Source organism: Bos taurus, chromosome 23 (assembly GCF_002263795.3).
Source record: "Bos taurus isolate L1 Dominette 01449 registration number 42190680 breed Hereford chromosome 23, ARS-UCD2.0, whole genome shotgun sequence".
In the NCBI taxonomy this organism is placed as follows: Eukaryota; Metazoa; Chordata; class Mammalia; order Artiodactyla; family Bovidae; genus Bos; species Bos taurus.
The window spans coordinates 29,894,535-29,912,674 of NC_037350.1; the positions used below are offsets into that span (position 1 = coordinate 29,894,535).

Below are 18,140 nucleotides of genomic sequence, written 5' to 3' on the forward strand. Positions count from 1 at the left end.
CTAAATGTAATGGAAAATGACTGGCTAGGTTTGGGCACATGGATAATGTGATTTTATTTAATCTTGTAAAAATGTAAAGGCATAAAACTAGAAGTAAGGAATAAAGATTATTGCCAGAATCTAGAATAGAGATTGGAGAAGGCAATGGCACCCCACCCCAGTACTCTTGCCTGGAAAATCCCATGGACGGAGGAGCCTCGTAGGCTGCAGTCCATGGCGTCGCTAAGAGTCGGACACGACTAAGCGACTTCACTTTCACTTTTCACTTTCATGCATTGGAGAAGGAAATGGTAACCCACTCCAGTGTTCTTGCTTGGAGAATCCCAGGGACAGGGGAGCCTGGTGGGCTGCCGGCTATGGGGTCGCACAGAGTCAGACATGACTGAAGCGACTTAGCAGCAGCAGAATAGAGATGACAGTGATTTGGATTAGGGCACTGATCATGTAAGTTTTTAGAGTGAGAGGACAATTAAAATATATTTTTGCATTAAAACTTACAAGTTTTGGTGATGTTACATATTGGAGATGAGAGAGATAAACATGCCAAGAATAAATGCCAGATCTCCTGCATATCAAACTAGAAGACCAAAGGTGCTATTCACTAGGATATGCAAAAAAAAGGAATACTCTTCCTCATTCTAACATTAGCCAAATAATTATATCATATAGGTGAATCCACTGACCAAGTAAAATAGCATGTTCACTGTACATAGTCAATGAAAATTATAAATAATCATAGAAGCAAACCTATTCCAAACTTTCAAATTTACACAATGAGAAAATTCAGACCCTTAGTAAAACTCCATAAGTTTAATATAAAAATATATTCAACTCATCACCATAAAAGAACCTACAACAAATATCAGATTACTTGGCTTTAATTTTTACTAGTAATATAAATTTGTTACCTTTGTTTAGTTCTATATTTATTTAAATTATTCAGATAGTCTTTGTTGACAAGTTTCTCCTCTTCCTTTCCCTTCTCCTTTTCTTTCTCCTCCTCCCATTCATCCTCATCGTCCTTCACCTTCTCCACCTGCTCTTCTTTTGGATTTGACACTGAAGGATTATGGACCAGAGAAATTATACTTCTCTACATGGCTTCATTCTGCTTGGCTTCTCTGACCATCCCAAACTGGAGACGGTCCTGTCAGGAGTTGTCACTGTCTTCTACTTAATTACCTTGGTCGGTAACACAGCCATCATTCTTGCATCTCTCCTGGATTCCCATCTCCACACACCAATGTACTTTTTCCTCCGGAATTTATCTCTCCTAGATCTGTGTTTCACAACCAGCATCGTCCCCCAGATGCTGGTTAACTTGTGGGGACATGATAAGACCATCAGCTATGTGGGCTGCATCATTCAGCTCTATGTTTACATGTGGTTTGGCTCCATTGAGTGCCTTCTCCTAGCTGTTATGTCCTATGATCATTTTACAGCTATCTGTAAGCCCTTGCATTATTTGGTCATCATGAACCCACATTTATGCCTCAAGATGGTTATCATAGTCTGGAGTATTAGTCTGGCCAATTCTGTGGTATTATGTACACTCACCCTGAATTTGCCTAGATGTGGAAACAACCTTCTGGATCATTTCTTGTGTGAGTTGCCAGCTATGGTCAAGATAGCTTGCATAGACACCACAGCAGTTGAAATGTCTGTTTTTGCTTTAGGCATTGTCATTGTCCTTACACCACTCGTCCTTATTCTTATATCCTATGGCTACATCACCAAAGCTGTGCTAAGAATGAAATCAAAAGCAGGCCAGAGAAAAGCAATTAATACCTGTGGATCTCATCTCACCGTAGTGTCCATCTTCTACGGAACTATTATCTACATGTACCTGCAATCAGGTAACAATGCCTCCAAGGACCAGGGTAAGTTCCTCACTCTCTTTTACACTATCATCACTCCAAGTCTCAACCCTCTCATTTATACGTTAAGGAATAAGGACATGAAAGATGCGCTGAAGAAGCTGATGAGAGTTGACCACAAATCTACAAAATCAAGGAGAAACTGGAAGTCATAGAAAAAAATTAGCGTGGATTTATCTCTGGGCTTTCTATTTTGTTCCATTGATCTATATTTCTGTCTTTGTGCCAGTACCATACTGTCTCGATGACTGTGGCTTTGTAGTAGAGCCTGAAGTCAGGTAGGTTGATTCCTCCAGTTCCATTCTTTTTTCTCAAGATCGCTTTGGCTATTCGAGGTTTTTTGTATTTCCATACAAATTGTGAAATTATTTGTTCTAGCTCTGTGAAGAATACTGTTGGTAGCTTGATAGGGATTGCATTGAATCTATAAATTGCTTTGGGTAGTATACTCATTTTTACTATATTGATTCTTCCAATCCATGAACATGGTATATTTCTCCATCTATTAGTGTCCTCTTTGATTTCTTTCACCAGTGTTTTATAATTTTCTACATATAGGTCTTTAGTTTCTTTAGGTAGATATATTCCTAAGTATTTTATTCTTTTCGTTGCAATGGTGAATGGAATTGTTTCCTTAATTTCTCTTTCTGTTTTCTCATTATTAGTGTATAGGAATGCAAGGGATTTCTGTGTGTTGATTTTGTATCCTGCAACTTTACTATAATCATTGATTAGTTCTAGTAATTTTCTGGTGGAATCTTTAGGGTTTTCTATGTAGAGGATCATGTCATCTGCAAACAGTGAGAGTTTTACTTCTTCTTTTCCAATTTGGATTCCTTTTACTTCTTTTTCTGCTCTGATTGCTGTGGCCAAAACTTCCAAAACTATGTTGAATAGTAATGGTGAAAGTGGGCACCCTTATCTTGTTCCTGACTTTAGAGGAAATGTTTTCAATTTTTCACCATTGAGGATAATGTTAGCTGTGGGTTTGTCATATATAGCTTTTATTATGTTGAGGTATGTTCCTTCTATTCCTGCTTTGTGGAGAGTTTTTATCATAAATGGATGTTGAATTTTGTCAAAGGCCTTCTCTGCATCTATTGAGATAATCATATGGTTTTTATTTTTCAATTTGTTAATGTGGTGTATTACATTGATTGATTTGCGGATATTGAAGAATCCTTGCATCCCTGGGATAAAGCCCACTTGATCATGGTGAATGATCTTTTTAATGTGTTGTTGGATTCTGATTGCTAGAATTTTGTTAAGGATTTTTGCATCTGTGTTTATCAGTGATATTGGCCTGTAGTTTTCTTTTTTTGTGGGATCTTTGTCAGGTTTTGGTATTAGGGTGATGGTGGCCTCATAGAATGAGTTTGGAAGTTTACCTTCCTCTACAATTTTCTGGAAGAGTTTGAGTAGGATAGGTGTTAGCTCTTCTCTAAATTTTTGGTAGAATTCAGCTGTGAAGCTGTCTGGACCTGGGCTTTTGTTTGCTGGAAGATTTTTGATTACAGTTTCAATTTCTGTGCTTGTGATGGGTCTGTTAAGATTTTCTATTTCTTCCTGGTCCAGTTTTGGAAAGTTGTACTTTTCTAAGAATTTGTCCATTTCTTCCACGTTGTCCATTTTATTGGCATATAATTGTTGATAGTAGTCTCTTATGATCCTTTGTATTTCTGTTATCTGTTGTGATCTCTCCATTTTCGTTTCTAATTTTGTTGATTTGATTTTTCTCCCTTTGTTTCTTGATGAGTCTGGCTAATGGTTTGTCAATTTTATTTATCCTTTCAAAGCATCAGCTTTTGGTTTTGTTGATTTTTGCTATGGTCTCTTTTGTTTCTTTTGCATTTATTTCTGCTCTAATTTTTAAGATTTATTTCCTTCTACTAACCCTGGGGTTCTTCATTTCTTCCTTTTCTAGTTGCTTTAGGTGTAGAGTTAGGTTATTTATTTGACTTTTTTCTTGTTTCTTGAGGTGTGCCTGTATTGCTATGAACTTTCCCCTTAGGACTGCTTTTACCGTGTCCCACAGGTTTTGGGTTGTTGTGTTTTCATTTTCATTCGTTTCTATGCAAATTTTGATTTCTTTTTTGATTTCTTCTGTGGTTTGTTGGTTATTCAGCAGAGTGTTGTTCAGCCTCCATATGTTGGAATTTTTAATAGATTTTTCTCCTGTAATTGAGATCTAATCTTAATGCATTGTGGTCAGAAAAAATGCTTGGAATGATTTCTATTTTTTTGAATTTACCAAGGCTAGCTTTATGGCCCAGGATGTGATCTATCCTGGAGAAGGTTCCATGTGCGCTTGATAAAAAGGTGAAATTCATTGTTTTGGGATGAAATGTCCTATAGATATCAATTAGGTCTAACTGGTCTATTGTATCATTTAAAGTTTGTGTTTCCTTGTTAATTTTCTGTTTAGTTGATCTATCCATAGGTGTGAGTGGGGTATTAAAGTCTCCCACTATTATTGTGTTATTGTTAATTTCTCCTTTCATACTTGTTAGTATTTGTCTTACGTACTGTGGTGCTCCCATGTTGGGTGCATATATATTTATAATTGTTATATCTTCTTCTTGGATTGATCCTTTGATCATTATGTAGTGACCTTCTTTGTCTCTTTTCACAGCCTTTGTTTTAAAGTCTATTTTATCTGATATGAGTATTGCTACTCCTGCTTTCTTTTGGTATCTATTTGCATGGAAAATCTTTTTCCAGCCCTTCACTTTCAGTCTGTATGTGTCCCCTGTTTTGAGGTGGGTTTCTTGTAGACAACATATGTAGGGGTCTTGTTTTTGTATCCATTCCGCCAGTCTTTGTCTTTTGGTTGGGACATTCAACCCATTTACATTTAAGGTAATTACTGATAAGTATGATCCCGTTGCCATTTACTTTATTGTTTTGGGTTCGAGTTTATACACTGTTTTTGTGTTTCCTGTCTAGAGAATATCCTTTAGTATTTGTTGGAGAGCTGGTTTGGTGGTGCAGAATTCTCTCAGCTTTTGCTTGTCTGAAAAGCTTTTGATTTCTCCTTCATACTTGAATGAGATCCTTGCTGGGTATAATAATCTGGGCTGTAGGTTATTTTCTTTCATCATTTTAAGTATGTCTTGCCATTCCCTCCTGGCTTGAAGAGTTTCTATTGAAAGATCAGCTGTTATCCTTATGGGAATTCCCTTGTGTGTTATTTGTTGTTTTTCCCTTGCTGCTTTTAATATTTGTTCTTTGTGTTTGATCTTTGTTAATTTGATTAATATGTGTCTTGGGGTGTTTCGCCTTGGGTTTATCCTGTTTGGGACTCTCTGGGTTTCTTGGACTTGAGTGATTATTTCCTTCCCCATTTTAGGGAAGTTTTCCACCATTATCTCCTCAAGTATTTTCTCATGGTCTTTTTTTTTGTCTTCTTCTTCTGGAACCCCTATGATTCGAATGTTGTAGTGTTTAATATTGTCCTGGAGGTCTCTGAGATTGTCCTCATTTCTTTTAATTCGTTTTTCTTTTATCCTCTCTGATTCATTTATTTCTACCATTCTATCTTCTAATTCACTAATCCTATCTTCTGCCTCTGTTATTCTACTATTTGTTGCCTCCAGAGTGTTTTTAATTTCATTTATTGCATTATTCATGATATATTGACACTTTTTTATTTCTTCTAGGTCCTTGTTAAACCTTTCTTGCATCTTCTCAATCCTTGTCTCCAGGCTATTTATCTGTGATTCCATTTTAGTTTCAAGATTTTGGATCAATTTCACTATCATTATTTGGAATTCTTTATCAGGTAGATTCCCTATCTCTTCCTCTTTTGTTTGGTTTGGTGGGCATTTATCCTGTTCCTTTATCTGCTGAGTATTCCTCTGTCTTTTCATCTTGTTTAAATTGCTGAGTTTGGGGTGTCCTTTCTGTATTCTGGCAGTTTGTGGAGTTCTCTTTATTATGGCGTTTCCTCACTGTGTGTGGGTTTGTACAGGTGGCTTGTCAAGGTTTCCTGGTTAGGGAAGCTTGTGTCGGTGTTCTGGTGGGTGGAGCTGTATTTCTTCTCTCTCCTTTCGAAGAGTTGGGTTGCTTTTCTGGGTGCCTGATGTCCTCTGCCGGCATTCAGAAGTTGTTTTGTGGAATTTACTCGACATTTAAATGCTCTTTTGATGAATTTGTGGGGGAGAAAGTGTTCTCCCCGTCCTACTCCTCTGCCATCTTGGCTCCTCCCCCTACCACAGCTTTCTTATCCATTCCTCTGCCAGTGGACATCTAGCTTGCTTCCATATCCTAGCTTTGTAAACAGTGCTGTGATGAACGTTGGGGTACACGTGTCTCTTTCAATTCTGGTTTCCTCGGTGTGTATGCCCAGCAGTGGGATTGCTGGGTCGTATGGCAGTTCTATTTCCAGTTTTTTAAGGAATTCCCACCAACAGTGTAAGAGGGTTCCCTTTTCTCTGCACCCTCTCCAGCATTTATTGTTTGTAGCAGCCATTCTGACTGGCATGAGATGGTACCTCACTGTGGTTTTGATTTGCATTTCTTTGATACTCAGTGATGTTGAGCATCTTTTCATGTGCTTGTTAGCCATCTGTATAAAATTATTTTAATACCAGAAAGTATGCAATTACAGCCTTCAACAAATATTAAGTGAGTCCCTACTTTTTGTCACTACTAAAATAGATACTGGAGATACAGCAGAGATCAAAAATCTGCTGACAGATTTTACAGAAATATCATTAAATGAATCAATAAACAATTTTCCAATTTTTTTTGGAAGAATTTTTTTTAATTTCATGCTACAGAGTAGGTTATCAATATGTTAATTGCTGATCTACAATTAAATATATAGATCAATGGTTGAAAAATCAGGAAATTGTAATCTGAGAATCTCTTATATTTATGTTTAAGAGACAAAGGTGTCTCTAAGAAGGTAAAACCATTTTATCAACAAATTCATTTTCTCATAGCAAGATTTATTCTGATGTATTTTTTAAAAGATGATATGTAATGGAATCATCTATAGGATTTTTTTTAAGCCACACAGCAATGCCACCTCCCGAAGAAATGAATTATATTTGTCTAAAGACTAGTGCTCAGACAAGATTGAAAACAAAAGCCCTATAAAATTAGAAAATCTAGAATAGGATGCTCAGAAATTTGGGTCAGTCCATCATTTCATGTACTCTTTACAGAGGAACCTGGAAGGCTGCAGTCCATGGGGTCGCTGAGGGTTGAACACGACTGAGTGACTTCACTTTCACTTTCACTTTTCACTTTCATGCATTGGAGAAGGAAATGGCAACCCAGTCCAGTGTTCTTGCCTGGAGAATTCCAGGGATGGGAGAGCCTGGTGGGCTGCCGTCTATGGTCTCACAGAGTTGGACAAGACTGAAGTGACTTAGCAGCAGCAGCAGCAGTTTTTCTGGAGAAGGCAATGGCAACTGACTCCAGTACTCTTGCCTGGAAAATCCCATGGATGGAGGAGCCTGGTGGGCTGCAGTCCATGGGGTCACTAAGCATCGGACACGACTGAACGACTTCACTTTCACTTTATATTTTTGTGGGTTAACATTTTGTAGTGTAGTGCCAAAATTGCAGGTGCAAAGAAAGAAATAGATACAGTGACTTTGATGGCAGCAAAGATGTTGAAAGTAACATCTTTACTTTTAAAAAGTAAAAAAGATATATTAAGTGTGGGCCGTGAAATGCCCACTGAAAGTCTGCAATAAAAAAACTCACTAGCAAATAATCCTATGTCCAAGTAAATTGTCTTTTATATATGAAAGAAACAGAAATTTTCTGATATGAAATAGCTCAGATAGTAGACAATTCATGTAATTTCTTAAATTTTTCAGCATTAATGCAGTCAAGCAAGAGATCAATGAGAGTGTCAAATATCCAAGAACCAAGAGACTAAAGAAAAATTGTTACCAGTATGTGAAATATGTTGTTGATTTGTACTCAGAATCCAATTTAGCATCACACTGTCTGGTTTCTTGTACTATAAGGGCTAGAAAGTGAAAACTATTAGATATATTCATGTAAGAATTTAAAGGGGGAGGCAGGTAGAGACTGTTCTCTGAAGTATTCTTTTCTAGAAAGTGAAGATGTAAAGATACCAGTATTTCATCTCTAGATTAATGGTTGTCAAGATGCAGATTGGATGGCAGTGTCAGCCAGATTCTCTGTTGCAGGGTGCTTAATTAATTTAGAAAAGACTAGTTACAAAAAAAAAAAGCTTGAACTAACACTATGTTTAATCATGAAATAATGAATATTTTCCTCCTGAATTCAGGAACAAGACAAACACAAATTCAATTTAAAACTGTAGTAGAGACAGTAACAAGAATTAATAAGTGAAGTTGAATGGTAGCTCGATACAAGGTGAAAATTTAAACCAAATTATATTTCCATATGAGCAATAACAATTGAAAATTGAAAGTGTAAAATAATATCAGTTACAATAGCATCTTAAATAGAATAAATTTAAATGAATGATGTACAAGATCTCTACTTTGAAAACTACTAAACATCACTAAGAGAACTCAAAGAAGGCCTAAATAAATATGGGGCTAGACCATGTTCGTGGACTGGAAGACATAATATTGTTATAATGTCAATTTTCCCCAAACTGATCTCCAGATTCAAAATATCTCCAACTAAGTAGGCAGAATAATGGCTCCCCCAGAGAGGTCCTCATTCTATCCCTTTGAACTTGTGAATATATTATGTGATGCAGTAAGAAAGAGTTAAAGTTTCAGATGGAATTAAGGCTGGTATTCAGAAACCTTAAAATATGGAGAGGGTTCTGAATTATATGGATGGACTCAATACAACCAGAAGCATCCTTAAATGAAGGAAAAAGGATGCAGGAGAGTCAATGTGATCAATGTGAGAAACGCTAGACTGGCCATTCCTAGCTTAAAGAGGGGAGGAATCCGTACGCCAATGACCATGGCAGCCCCTAGAAACTGGAAAGTGCAAGAAAATGAATTCTTCCTAGTGCCTCCAGAAAATAATGCAACCCTACCAACACCTTGTGATTTTCTCAGGGATATCCATTTTGGACGTCCAGTCTCCAAAAATGTAAGATTATAAATTCATGTTATTTAAAGCCACTAAGTTTCTGGTAGTTTGGAACAGCAGCAATAGGAAACCAATAAATCAACCAATTTTTTTTAAGAAATTCACCAGCTGATTGTAAAACTGACATGGAAATGCAAAAACCTACACTATCCCCAAATCTTCATAGAAGAACAAAACTGGAGGAATGACATCACCTGATTCCTAGATTTACTATAAAACTGCACCAATCAGGACAGTGCAGTATTGGCCTAACCATACACAAATAGGTCAATAGAGAGCTCAGAAATGGATGTATAGGGTCAACTGACTTTTTGCAAAGGTGTCAAAATTTAATAAGAAAAAGATAATCTTTCAATGAATGGCGTTGAAATTACTGGATATTCTATGGAAAATACTGACGTTCAACTTCTACCTCACACCATACAGAAAACTTTAACTTGAAATGAATCCCTGACTAAAAATAAAAGCTAAAATATAAAGCTTCTAGAATAAAATATAGAGAAATATCTTCATAAGCTTAGAGTAGGTAAAGACTAATCATAAAAGAAAAATTCATGTGTTGAACTTTTTAAAATTAAAGCTTTGTCTCTTCCAAAGACACCACTAAGCAATTAGAAAAGCAAGCCATAGTCTAAGGTTCCTGCATATTCAGGATGATCTGTGCAATCACCAACAGACAGCACTGCCTTTGTGAAACTCTGGGAGTCCAATGAGAAGTACCAGCACATCACTGGAGCAGAGACAAATACAAGATGGACACACTGATGAGGTTAAGAAGAACAGTTTTACTTTACTACCTACCACCTCTCCTCCAAGGTGTCACAGCTTAGTGCCAAAGGAGACTTCCTTAGCCTGTGATTTCTCCACTGGGAGAATGTGAGAGTACCTGAGTGAGCAACCGGCTTCCCTAGCTGTGCAACAAAGACACTGACAAACAAACGACTTCTTTCTCACCAAATTCAGTATGCTGAGATGTGCTGCAAGACTCGGGGAGTGGTGACCGTGAGGAAGGAAGAGCCTGAAAAAGCAGCAGCTAGGAGAAGGCGATGGCACCCCACTCCAGTACTATTGCCTGGAAAGTCCCATGGATGGAGGAGCCTGGTAGGCTGCAGTCTATGGGGTCACTGAGAGTCGGGAACTGCTGAGCGACTTCACTTTTACTTTTCACTTTCATGCACTGGAGAAGGAGGTGGCAACCCACTCCAGTGTTCTTGCCTGGAGAATCCCGGAGACCGGGGAGTCTGGTGGGCTGCCGTCTATGGGGTCGCACAGAGTCGGACATGAGTGAAGCGACTTAGCAGCAGCAGCAGGACCCTTGGAGGGCAACAAAAAGATGCAGTTCCTACTAAATGCATTGCAGGCTCCATCAGCAAAAAAAGAGGACAAAAATAAAAAAAGTATGAAAAAGACATTACAACTGCTACCACACAAAATAGATAGGATCAAAAAACACTATACCAATAAATTGAACTACTTAGAAGAAACAGTTAATTTCTAAAAACATACAACCTACCAAGATTGGATTAGAAAGAAATATTGGTAGAAAATCTAACAGACCAATTACTAGTAAAGACATTGAATCATATATGACAAGCCCAGAGCAAACACCATACTCACTAGTACAAGGTTGTAAGCTTTTCCTCGAATATCAAGGGCAAGACAATGATGACCACTCTTGCCACTTCTATCAATATAGTTGGGAAATCCTAGAAAAGGAAAAGAAATGAAAAGCATCCAAATCAGAAAGTGAGAAGTAAAACTGTCTCTGCAGATGACATGATCTTTGATATAGAAAATCCTAAAGACCTAACGAAAAAAACTCCAAGAACTAATAGACAAATTCTGTGAAGTTGCACATAGAAAAAATACAGGCTATTTAGACATTCTCCACATATGTAGGGGAGTGTGTCAATGTATAAATTATATCCTAATGCAGGTATGTGATGAACACAGAAATCAAGACCATGATTCCCCTGGGAGTCGGGCAGGAAGACAGACTGGACAGTGTGAAGCCACATAGGCAGCTCTAAGCTATTAGAAAATTTTCAGCTCTTGAACAGAAGGGCAGGCTGAAATGTATTCACAGTATTATCCTTAATTTATTGAAAATGAAACAGTGATTATATAGCTCATGAACCTAGAATTTTAATTATTCCATGATTTTTTAATCATATATCTTATTTCCTATGGACACACAATATCTAGACAATTGCCTATATTTCTCCAACTTGATGTCTTACCTGTTGAATAATCCAAATTTCAATTAAATGTGTTATTTTAATAAATATGGTTTACATTATATTTATAATATGCAATAGTAACTTCAGTGCAATATATAAATTTACCTCTGAAATTAATTTCCATGGGAGAAATCTAAACAGATAATGGATAGACCCCAAAGTCTTAAGGGAACTTTTCATAAAATTGTTTAGATAAGATTCTGACCATAGTCAAAGATTTGTTAATCACCTCTGTGGGGCACTAGTCCCCAAGGTCTAAATCACATCCACATAGTAGCCTTTAAAATTGCACACAAATATTTCCCTGCTACATCATTACGATTCTTGTAGTATACGCACACCAACATAGCACTCTCTTTGTTTAATTAGGCAAAAATCTATCTACAAATGCATTTAACAAAAGTATACACTAAAAGACTACAAATATACTATCGAAAATACATTTAACAAAATCTAATTCTTCAAATCTTCAACCAGTCCTACATCTAGTTTTTCTCCAACATCCACATTAGATGGAGACCTCTATTTAATCTCAGTTCAGCTGTTGTATTTAAACATGAATGTGATTGTCATGTTATTAATAATATAAGAAACTGGTGGCTATTCCAATATTTCATAGGCTCAGTGACTTGCCAAACAAGTTTTCTGAATTATCAATGAAATGAAGGATCATCATAGTGTGCACAGGAGTACATCTGGACTACTTAAGAGCATGACAACTGTGAATTCTACCCTCATGAAAGTATAATTACCTTCTAATATTTTTTTCTTCTGGTAAGTATTCGCTGCTATCTCCAACAGAAGACATGGAGTAGAAAACAGATCCTAGGTAGCACAGATGTTAGATCTCAGTCTAACATTAAAGCAAATATGTGATAGATATGTGAGATAAAAATAAACCCTAAGACACTAATTCCCTCTCAGGAATGAAGATTATATTAAATTTCAACAAGAGCAGTTAGTGAATATTTTAACTTAGTAAATGTTCTCTATGCTGAGCATCTTACTAAACAGGTTATATGTAATATATCATTTAATTATCCTCACAAACCATTCTATGAAGCAGGTGCTCTAGAATAACTATTCTGCAGATGAGGAAACTTTGGCTTAAAGAAGATAATTAGTTTGCTTCATTCTACACAGTGAGAAGGTAGCTAAAGGGTGTTCTAATACCATAACTGATGGTCTGACTGAGTTGGGGGTCTTAACTACTTTTATATTGTATTTTTCTGCTTTGTCTTTGCATGGTTACAGCAATGTACCATCGTACTTTACAGTTATAAAAGATCCATTTAAGATCTTTTTTTTATAAAATTTTAGACAACTATGAAATGTTATGTATCTAGTTTTATCTCCATATCATTGTGTACACTCAAGTTATGTTTAAATATGTCTGGTTCATTTGTCTTAGATTTCACTGAAGAAAGTAAAATGTAAAGTTATGCTACATTATTAGAAACTGAAGTTCATACTCTGAAAAATGAAAGTGAGTTTTAATTAAAATATAGCATGCCTCTTTTAACATCTATCTCTTCTTCTCATGTTCTAAGACTCCTTTTTATATCATATTGACTTTTAAATTTAAAATGATATCTAAATTTTGAGACTTCAAGGCTTAAACCAAAATATTAAAAAGCATAAGATGAAGTCTTATATTTGGGTTCACAAGATTAAATTACATAAAGTATAACTCCTGTCTTCACAGCACTTCTAACAAGGGGCCTTACATAATCCAAAGCTTAAATGAAGACTGTAATGTTTTCCACCTGCTAAAACTAGCTAAAATATTTTACAAACATTGTGTAAATCATAGACTGTCACTATTCTCTTCAACAGTGTAGCACACCTGGTGCACTGTGTTTACTTCTAAACTCACTATTCTGAGGCATTTCATAAACCATGGTGCATCCAATGGATTGCAACCAAAAGAGCACAGTAATTAAAGATCGTTCAGTGACTTATGCACTTGGTCTGGGAACATAAATGTAAGTGTATACTTAACAATAGATTCTAATATTAAAAGAGACTTAAAAGACATATAAAAATTCTTAATGAACAAAATTAAACAATAGAGTCTACAGATGCACATTTGAGTAATTAAACTAGTAAAATACAAGGAGGTGGTTACTATAAATATCAAGATAGTGGAACTTTCAAGGACAGAGAAGGGTTATGACTGGAATGAGGGACAAAGAGAAGCTCCCAGGGTGGCTGGCAGCATTCTGTTTTTTTACCTCCGTGTCAGTTACAAAAATATTCACCTTAGCTGACCTAGCTTTTATTTTTCTTTCTGTATATATGGTTTCTTTAATAATAAAACTACCTTTATAAAGCTATGTTCAATTGACTTATTCTGTATTTATTTCCAGAAAAAAGAAAAAGAGCCAGTGCCGATGTTACAAAGGCACCTTTGAGCTCAAAATAAGAAGTAAGAGACACTGATTAAAGGAAAGAGGCTGCTTCATGTGCAAATGACTTTCCTGTTACTGAATTTATGAAAATAGGAGTGGAAGTGCATCTTCCTGTGAAAGGATTTTCTATGCAGGATAGAAGGCTGGATTCATGGTGCCCGAGGTTCATTTCAACTCTAAAATTCTGTGGCCTTTTGATTCCCAAAACTATCTCAACCTGAAGTGGTCAAAAAAAGCCAAGTGCATTCTGTAATCAAGTCATTTTGGAAATCAAGTCCTCTCCTCCTTCTGAAGCTTATTGGTTCAATCTGTACACTGTATTTGAAAGTAATTTTGTGTACATGATTGTGCACCTAAAAAATCATGCCAAAAAATATTTAAGCATTCCAGTTTAGTTGTAGACCACATGGTGAATCACCAGCATGAAAAAGGAAATGAAGGATAAATAGAGTAACAATGATTTGGGGGTAGGCGAATATAGCTTTTCATTTATAGAATTAAACGAGAATGAAGGCTTTAGGCCTTCATTGGAAATCCTTCCACAGAAGGATTCACTTCCAAGTGTCTTCACAAATATTAACCTTCACAATATCCCTTCACATAACACTAGGTAGAGAACCTAGTAGACAGACTGGTTAAATAAATTTCCCAAGGACACATTGCTTCTGAGTGGTGAAGCTGGAATTTGATCCCAAGCACTCTGAGTCAAGAACTTGTGCTCTTAAGCAATCGGCTTAACTTAGTCTGACATCTACAGCATAGAAACTGGACACTCATAATTAAATTACATTTCCATTTTATTGAGGAAAAACTACACCTCTATTTCATACTACTTAATAATAACAGTTCTTTCATCATGATTATAATACATAATGTTCTAACTAAAATGCTTATAAAAATGATATACTGTAGGTAATTTATCTTTACCTTATCTTACTATAACTGTAACAAATAGGTTGTTATTCTATGACCCAAAGACACTATAAATGCAAAGTATACATTTAAATCTGAAGTTCATGGTTAGAGTTTATATACATTAAAAAATTCATAAACTAACTCAGTAATTAGACATTCCATCTGTTTAATGATATGATACCGTATCCAGACAAAGACTGATATAATTGTATCCCTTATCTATATTCTTTTAGAGTTGAAATTAGGTGATAGTTTTACCTATAGAGTTCCAAAGCAACCAGAGGATAAGCTCATGTAATTAGTAAATTCCATGGGGAAAAACAACTCATTGATTGTTTAATAAACTTCTTGTTTCAATTAACTGCCTTGTTAATTTTGCTGAAGGGACAAGTAAATAGGAGCTAATGCAGATTGCTACCATGTGTATGTGGAGACCAAAGCCTTCTGGAATTAGTTCAACTTTTAACTCTACAACAAATCAATAAGACTGCTGAGATGGTATAATAAGATTCATAAAGGTGTTCAAAGAAATCTATAGCATCTGTACACATAAATAAAGGTTAATTAAAAAGTATTTTTCCTGGCACCAAAAACACATTGCACAAAAAAAGGGCAGGATAGTGAAGAACATCAAAATTAATACAAGAAAAAAAAAATTAATACAAGAACAACAGTGCAATGTTGAAAAGCAGGAAAAAGCGGAGGAGGATGCTGGTTGTGATGATAATTATTATTATGATTATAAAGGTTGAGATATAGACATTTGGAAGTGAATATGGAAGGTAATTGTTAGCAAATGGTACAGCTTACCCCAGGAAAATGTCATTTAACTTTTACCTTAAGCTCAACAGCTTTGTAAGAAAAATATTGTGTGACTCAGTGGTCAAAAATTATTTTTAGAAGCATTCTGGGGAATCCCCTAGCAATCCAGTGGTTAGGATCCACGTTTTAACTCTCGGGGTCCCAGGCTCAATCCCTGGTCAAGGAACTAAGATACTGGAAGCCACATGGCATGGCAAATAAAAAATAAATAAATAAAACCACTATGGATATAATGAAATAGGTAGAGATTTTGGAAAATGAACACAGCAGATATGTTAAGAGGTGTTCCAAAATGGGAGAAAGCATGCAAATAAGTGACCTTTGGATATTCATGACAAACTTCAGAGGTTTTTAGTTCTACCTAAGGCTGACACTATTTTTTCTTCCCATGGTATAGCTTCCTAGTTTTTCAAAAGGAGCAATGGGAACCAGCAATGGAAGTTCCACAACAGACTTCATCCTTCTGGGCTTTTCTGATCGGCCCCAATTGGAACACATCATCTCTGTGGTTGTCTTCATCTTCTATATTATAACACTGGTAGGAAACACAACGATCATTCTTGTATCTTACCTAGACACCCAGCTCCATATGCCCATGTATTTCTTCTTATCCAATTTGTCTTTTGTGGACCTCTGTTACACAACTAGCATTATCCCCCAGATGCTGGTAAATCTATGGGGTCCAAAAAAGTCTATTACATATGGAGGGTGTGTGCTCCAGTTCTTCTTTGCCCTTGACATGGGAGCCACAGAATGTCTTCTCTTGGCTGTAATGGCTTATGACCGCTATGCTGCTGTCTGTCAACCTCTTCACTACACAGTAATAATGCACCCTGAGCTTTGCCAGAAGATGGTGTTGACTGCCTGGTTAGGTGGTCTTGGCAGTGCCTTAATTCTTTGCTCTTTGACTTTGAAGTTGCCAAGATGTGGGCACCAGGAGGTGGATAACTTTTTCTGTGAGATGCCAGCATTGATCAAGATGGCTTGTGTCTATTCAAAAGTAATTGAAGTTGTTGTCTTTGCTCTTGGAGTAGTATTTCTTCTGGTACCTCTGTCACTAATTCTCATCTCATATGGAGTCATCACTCAAGCTGTCATGAGAATCAAGTCAGCAGCAAGGTGGCAAAATATCCTTAATACATGTGGTTCCCACCTCACAGTAGTATCTCTGTTTTATGGAACACTCATTTATATGTACATGAAGCCACATACTAGTACCTTGCAAGATGAGGGGAAGTTCCTTACTCTCTTTTACACAATTGTAACACCCAGCCTTAACCCTCTGATATACACTTTAAGAAACAAAGATGTAAAGAGTGCAATAAAGAGAATATTGTGGATTAAAAAAAATGGTCAGCAAAGTCATGAATTAAGTGGAAAAATCAGAGTGTAGAGAGTTAAAGAAATAATATTGACCTTTCCCAACAGAAGATCAATCAATACATTTATTTAAAGAGCACTTCTTGAGTGTTTACCATGTACCAAGAATTGTACTAGGTACTGACTGTAAATAAATAGGAAGTAGGGATAAATGATAAGGAGACAGATAAATAAATATACATAAATAAAATGTAATTCATACATTTAAAAGCTTCAAGATTAATCAGGGACTACAGATAAATAAATAATTATGAAATGTGGGAAGTATAGCAAAGTACAAAAGATTGAGGAAATATTATTCATAAGCATCTATTATAGATAAGATTGTACTGATTTTTTTCTTCCCAGACATATCACTTATATTAGAAATAACACTCTTTCATTCACCTGATTTTGCCAGAGGAGACTGTGGTGAAGACTAACAACTCACCAACACCCATTCCACCTTCTGCCTCAAGTTTTAAAAGACCAGAGGGCTACTATGCTGGGGCTTCCCTGGTGGCTCAGTGGTAGAGAATCCACCTGCCAATGCAGGAGACACAAGTTGGATCCCCGGGTTGGGAAGATCCCGTGGAGAAGGAAATGGCAACCCACTCCAGTATCCTTGCCTCGGAAATCCCATGGACAGAAAGTCTGGTGGGCTACAGTCCATGGGGTCACAAAGAGTCAGACACAACTTAGCGAATAAACAACAACTACAAGTTGACCATTTATACAGAAGTAATAAAAAGGGCTATTCCTTATTTAACACTATCTGCTTGCACTTTCGCTTTATAATGTTCTTTCTTTTCTTGAATTATAGTGGTCAGTTCAGTTCAGTCACTCAGTCGTGCCCGACCAATTGTGACCCCATGGACTGCTGCTCATCAAGCTTCCCTGTCCATCACCAACTCGCAGTAGTAGATGGTAATTTGGGGGGAAGGTTTTGATGCTCTTCCTTGACAAAACAAAAATTTAGTAATCATATGTTTAATTTCATTTTTACTTTGTTTTACTAGTAAGTACATTCAAAATCTGGGGATCTCTATGCTGGAGAATAAATTAAACTTCTCTACAAGTTGATAATTTAAGAGATTGAAAATCATCTCTGCAAATGAAAGAGTCTTCACATCTACAGTGCCACTGCTATGTCATTTCAAGTGCAAATGAATCCACCATCTGCCTGAAGGATCAAATATTTGGGAAAAACTGACATTAGGCTATTTCTCACCTGTACTTTCAGTTCTGTTAAACAAAGGCAAACCTTTGTTAGGAAAAGCAATTCCTTTGTGAGAAAGAATATTAGCTATTTGACATTTGTCAGAAACATCAGATACTTTTTGAAGAAGACACTAATTATTACCACTACTCTGTAAAAATATACATTTTTCTTTGGAGTTGAGGATTCAAGAGAATTTATAATTTTTTTAAGAAACAGTAGTATCATAAAA

General features: G+C 36.3%; 2 protein-coding genes across 2 annotated transcripts; both read left to right on the forward strand.

Moving 5' to 3' along the window:
• Positions 1–1,069: 1,069 nt before the first annotated feature.
• On the forward strand, positions 1,070–2,032 carry OR2W1 (olfactory receptor family 2 subfamily W member 1). The gene has a single exon (NM_001390323.1). It carries the CDS (start codon positions 1,070–1,072, stop codon positions 2,030–2,032), a length of 963 nt encoding a protein of 320 aa, NP_001377252.1.
• Positions 2,033–15,751: 13,719 nt separating this feature from the next.
• OR2AD1 (olfactory receptor family 2 subfamily AD member 1) lies at positions 15,752–16,723 on the forward strand. Its single transcript, NM_001390325.1, has one exon. The coding sequence runs from the start codon at positions 15,752–15,754 to the stop codon at positions 16,721–16,723; it is 972 nt and encodes a 323-aa protein (NP_001377254.1).
• The last annotated feature ends 1,417 nt before the right edge of the window (positions 16,724–18,140 follow it).